Here is a 6,103-nt window from a genome sequence, read left to right as displayed (position 1 = left end):
TGCTGTTCTTATTTTGTTCTATAATTTCCTCTTGCTGTCTCATGAACATGAGCAGTGTTTCTCCATTCTCGTCAGTTCCAGTAGAATTTTCGACGTGATATTCAAATAGAAGTAGAACTAAACACGACGAAAGGCTGCAGTTACACACACACATCGAACAGAATGTTTGGTAGGATGTGTATGCACTTAGTTTAGAAAGAATGAGCATACATACGAAAAGGCATGTTCACTTGCTTACGTGTCGGCCGTGCCACGACCTTCGTCAGCATAAACTATATATATATATATATATATATATATATATATATATACCCTTGAAAAAGGTCGGTCCACCGACCGAAACTGTTGGGTAAATAATAAACCTAAGATAACCGCGAAGTTGTGCTTCTGATATATATATATATATATATATATATATATATATATATATATATAGCAGAAAAGGAAGAGTGGTTGATAGTTTGCAAGACTCCAACTTTTAACCTGCTCTGACGAAAGTGCCACTCTCGAAACTGTTAGCAAATGAGATTTTAAGCGTTATTTATCGACCACAGTCCAATGTGCCGACCACAGTCCAGGGAAGGTATTCTATAAGAGTCCAATTAGTGGACTGTCCATTTCGGCTGTCGCTGATTGGCTGCTGCTTCACGTGCAGGAAGGAGACTGGCTTGCACTTTTCTGCACGTGAAGCAGCAGCCAATCAGCGACAGCCGAAATGGACAGTCCATTAATTGGACTCTTACAGAATACCGCCCCAGCAGCGCGAAAAACGAGGACTAAGACACACACAACACGGATTATGACTATGGCATATATATTAGGGCTTTTTGTTAGCTTTTTTTTGTACTTTTAGTATCCAATCTTGCCATGTGTCATCTGCGTTACGGGATGGCAGTGGTACTATGAACAAATTTCAATCAATCTTCTTGTTTTTCTTATTCCTCGAACTTAGTCCCGTTTGGTTGGCGGGTCGGCTAGCTCACTGAATGAATCTGCATATACGAAAGTAACAATACGTGGGACCAGCTTTGCATTATCCCGCTGCTTCCTGGTGAATTACGTATTTCTTTACAACATGAAGTAGTCTCTACCTTGCGTACGCATTTCCGAGTCCTACGACACTAACGTTCTCACCGCGTCAGAAACATTAAAGTGCTTAGAATACAAAACGAAATAAAGGAACATCTCATTACGAAAAAATATTCAAAATTCTGCAACAAGTAAATCAGTATTATGTGTCATATAACTTACTGGTGTTTAAAAAAGAAACCCTGCGATGTGAACAGGTAAAAGAAAATTAACACAGAAAATGAAGAAAGTGTGTGGAAGTGGCGTCGAAAGATTCCTGAGTGGTGGTTCAACTATTGCGGTGCCGTATTGCTTCAGACCTAAGTCGTCTGTGCTCTGGCGAGATGACTTTTGTAACCGCAATGCCACAATAGCGTAGGCTATATCACTTCAGAACAATTAGCGATTGTTGTCTGCTGAAGTGTACGGCCTAAAGTTATCCACTTTGTCAAACGCAAAAGTGAAAGCAGAAGTAGCAGACGACACTAGCGACTTGATTATCGTTTGCTGCGTTTTCCTTTCAAACAGCACTGACGAGAACAGAACTGCACAATGTTTTCGCGACACTTGACGAACAGAAACTGCTTGCGTCATCGCTAGGCCTGCGGTGATTGGATGGTGTTGTTTGCAGAGCTTCCGGCTTCCTCGATGTCTGGCGCAGTTTCCTAAAAACGAGGAGTCGAAAGAATGTTGACTTCGTTAGTAATTTATTTATATGAAAACAAGTGCTTCGTATAAATATATTCGAAACCATTTTAGCTTCGCTCCAGGGGCCTTTCTATCTGGAAGAAGAGACCACTGGGATGCTGATGCAAACATTTAATTATGGTGTGAAAAAAAGCTGGGGATCACACAGATTTCTCAATTCACATGCACGACAAACGGCAGAAACACACTCATGATATGCAAAACACTTCGATCGATCGATCAATCAATCAATCACTCAATCATCGAGTTTATTTACATCATGTAGATGTGGGCAAGCTTGGGCGAAAAGCGCAACAATTCACTTGAAGAAAGCCCAAGAAGCCCAAGCCTCCTTATACAAGGCACACAACAGCGGAATACAAGCGCGTTACATACATGGGTGATTGGTAATGTACATATGTCTCAATTTATAGTTTCTGAGAATGTAACAAAGAAGTAAAAAGATTATATTAAATTTTACAAGACACTAGCTTGTATTTTCTGCTTTGACACCATTATGCAATTCATGTATTATGAAGAAGTGCAGAGGAGCATTTGTTTCAAAAATTAGCATTTTGTCGCAATTAATTTTCCTAAAGTAAACTGCAACAATGGTGTTGAACTCTCTTGGGGTTGGAAAAGCAACAAAGCAACAAAAAATATTTCAGCACAATTGTTTTTCCATAAAACAAGCAAATAACAATACCTCTGAACTCTGATTCTATAGGTTGGAAAAGGGGAAAAATGTTCACAAGAATCCGTTTTTAATATGTTGCATGCTGCATTTCTCCAGTACTATTCCGCTGCTTCGCAATGTGTTCAACAAGAGAGGCAAACTATATGGTAACGTTTGTCGTCCGTATTCAGTTCGGCAAAAGGGGATGGTCCAGAAGTCTTGGTTGCGAAACGAGCAGAAAGGCGCATTTGCTTTTAGATCAGCGAAATTTTTAAAGGCATATTGATGATGATAGACAGACCCTTTGCGTAAAGAGGGCATTTCTATGCCTACCCAACGAGGAAACATGTCCGCCCGTCACGTAAGACGGATCAGTATAAATAAATTAATGCATAAAAAAGCAGAATAAATTCAAAAGGAAGAACGATGGTGAGTTTCGAACCTACGAGCTCACGATCAGAAGCCCACTGGGCTAAACACCGACGCTTGCAGGAGGTGAATATATCTGAGCCATATGAATGCGTTGTACCGGTGATGGAACACAAATATCAAAGAACAGTTTCTATGAAGGCTTTCTTGAAAGGTTTGGTGACGGTGCAATAAAAGCCTTCTCTCGGACCACATGTACACCAGACTTCGAGCACTATGTAGGCATTGGAAAAATTGGAAAAAGACAGAAAAACTTTATTTGTAGCAAGTGAGTTTGGACTCCCGATGCGTTTCAGTGGACGCGTGACGCGCCTTCCGTTGGGGGCGTTCCTTCAGCTATGTCCAGCGAACGAAATGCAACTTATCTGAGAGCCCTTGCTTCTTCGCGTCGCGCAACAGACAGATAAGCAATGAGTTGATAAGGATGATAAGGAGTGTTGAGGGATAATATAGGTCTCATCACGGCAATGGTTCGATGCGGATGGATAAGGCGCGAAAGAGCGATAAGGGTTTATAATAGTCGGAACAATTCTGATAAGGTTGATACGGGTCAGATCAGGTCTTACAATGTTGATAAGAACCGACAAGAGTTCATAAAGGGTCGGATCATGTTCGATAAGGTTGATAAAGAGATTAGGGTTGATACAGATCGGATCGATTGCGATAAGGTTGATAACGACCGATAAGGGTTGATAAGGGTCGAATGGAGCGCGATAAGGTTGATAACAACCGATCAGAGTTGATAAGGATCGGATGTAGTCCAATAAGGTTGATAACCGATATAGGTTGATAAGTGTATATACTGGTCGGATCAAGTTTGATAAGATTGATAATGACACCGGGCTGCGTGGAGGTGAGCAAGTGGCACAATGCTTACGCATACTGAGACAACTCCAGTGGAGTTTCTGCGTGATTTTTTTATGATTAGAACTTGTTGCTGGGCGTGTTGGTTGACATCTGAGGAAAGCATTTGCTGAATCCTTCTTGCTCTGTTGTAAGAATAAAACAGTTGAAGTTCAGCGCCTGACCTATCGTTTCCTACTTTTCTTTCCAAGTCTTTCTTTTCCTGTTCGCGCAACCATGCTTTCCTCAGAATTTTTAATATTTGACAGCTAAGTTCCGATCATTAAGTTTATGTGCTGTTATGACATTAAAACGACAAAAACGTTCCCCCGTATGCGCGCGATAATCAACATTCGCTATACACCGAAGAGCCTTCTTTTGTAACATAAGTATTGTGTGGTTATTTTTTGTGTGTTGAAGTTCCCCACGCTAGAATGTCGCAGTTTCACCCGAAATGCGAAGCATCAATTGCGATAGCAAATTGGTAGAGAACTATACGAAGTAAGGATAGTAGTTTTATTAGCTGTATAAACTTGGACATGCAGCAGCACCAGCAACGCGCAGAACTGTTGTCGATGCCGTCGGCGTTTTGCCCGCGTTCGCACAGAACGCGCGCGGCGTTGGTGACTGTTGCCGCGGTGCCTCTGAAGGCGGCTCGGAGGTTTTCGACGAGATCAGAATGGGACACTCGTCGAGCTGCGTCGGAAATCTTACCCACCTTCTCACCTCGCAACGTTTTTATATAAATACGCATTTGGTGCCGCAGCTAAACGTCGCCTCCTCTCCCTCCCTCCCGTCCCCCCACGGCCTTTCGCGCGACGGAAAAAGTCGCGTTTGCTTTCTATATATGGTGATTGTAAAGGAGGAAAGAGACGCTTAATTCTGCAGCCCTTCAGGGAGCACGGCGCAGAACGCGCGTTTGCTCTCCGACGTGCGTTCGCTCCCCGTGAAAGCGCGCGTCATTCGCGCCCTTTCACTCGCACATACAGCATCCGGAGCGCGGCGACGATTTCATCGCCGTTGACGTCATACGGAACCTCACGGCGACGGCGACGACGACCGCAGAAATCCGCCTTGGAGTGTCCATATCATTGCTATCGCAATAAAAGCAGCAATTTATGCGAGATAAAATCAGTGTGTTATAGAGCATTAATTTTATCGATACAGGTAGAAAGTGTCGAAATTTTGCAATAACACTTACACTCTTAGACAGGTTGGATTGATTGTAGTCAAAGTGATCATTCCAGGAGATGTTTTTTAGTGGCACGAGCACCGAGTCTTTGTTTCTGGCGCAGCAAGTTCCGGTTAGGGACCGACTTCCGGTTTGTCACAGAGGTGGGATGAAATTAACAATAAATCATAGAAAAATAAAAACAAGTAGATATCGATGGCTGTACTTATAGTTGATGATAGATATGACATCAGAGCACAGGTTTAGTACATTAAAGAGCTAATTAAGTGTGAGGAATAATTAGAAACAATTAAGGAAAGTATCATTGCCGTACACCAAAGCACGCAATTGTACACTTTAGATACCCACAGCATCAGTAGAGATTCCCGTGAAACTCCAAGACCAGAAGGGACGTCATCAGTGACGTTACGCTTAAACCAAGGGTACCCGCTCATTACTAATTAAAAAAGAAGTTGCAGAGGATCCCTAAGCATATTCTTATGAGATGAGAGCGTGAAAGCGGTTCGTTTGGCTAGATTGTTGTTACGGAAGTGTGCTCCAAAGTGGTGTTTCCGAGTTGTGTTATAAAGAATGACGCAATGTTAGATCCGAATTGTGTTACATGATTTGGTGCAATCAAACTGGTGTCGAGCCCACTTTACATGTCCTCTTCTATTTCGTCGTCAAGGCAGTATGCATCACAGGCCTCGGGTATATCGAAGTAGTACGACCGCCACGGCGTTGTGGGTGGTGTCATTTAACAGTATCCGGTATCGTCATCCTCTTGTAGTTCCGGTGACGGCTTACTTGAGTCGGGGTACATAGATACTATCATGTGATTCGAGTAGTAGGCGGGAATCCCATCTCGCATTCCCGGGACGTTGGTGAATGCGAGATCGATGCACGTACATGTCGGCGTGATGGCCTCAATGGGCGTCTTCGATGTGAGACTGAACTCGGCACGCGGGCGTTCTGATGGAAGTCCACCAAGTCTTTACGCCCACACAGCGCAGGCTGAATGTTCCCTCTGACGAAACCCGCCGCTTCCTTCTGACCACCACCGCAGCGATGTCTTCACCGTCCATCTCACCATCCGCCCCGAAGCAATCCCCGCCCTCGACCGGTTTGAGATGCACATCGTCCCTAGCATAAATTGCCTTCTCGTTGCGCAGCACACGCGAACTTGTATCCCTTGATTTCGCGCTTGTCATCGGGCGACATCCACGTTT

General features: G+C 43.6%; 1 protein-coding gene across 1 annotated transcript in view; it reads right to left on the bottom strand.

The window, feature by feature from the left end:
* Window positions 1-503: 503 nt before the first annotated feature.
* LOC119457436 (uncharacterized) overlaps window positions 504-6,103 on the bottom strand; it is a 742,184-nt gene continuing 736,584 nt past the window's right edge. Inside the window, exon 7 of the mRNA XM_037718988.2 lies at window positions 504-1,733. Coding sequence (XP_037574916.1) covers window positions 1,665-1,733 — 69 coding nt within the window. The 3' untranslated portion in view covers window positions 504-1,664. The remainder of the gene's footprint in view (window positions 1,734-6,103) is intronic.

This window comes from Dermacentor silvarum, chromosome 7 (genome assembly GCF_013339745.2).
Source record: "Dermacentor silvarum isolate Dsil-2018 chromosome 7, BIME_Dsil_1.4, whole genome shotgun sequence".
NCBI lineage: Eukaryota > Metazoa > Arthropoda > Arachnida > Ixodida > Ixodidae > Dermacentor > Dermacentor silvarum.
The sequence above is the reverse complement of the archived record's forward strand: the minus strand, read 5'-3'. Positions and strand labels throughout refer to the sequence as shown.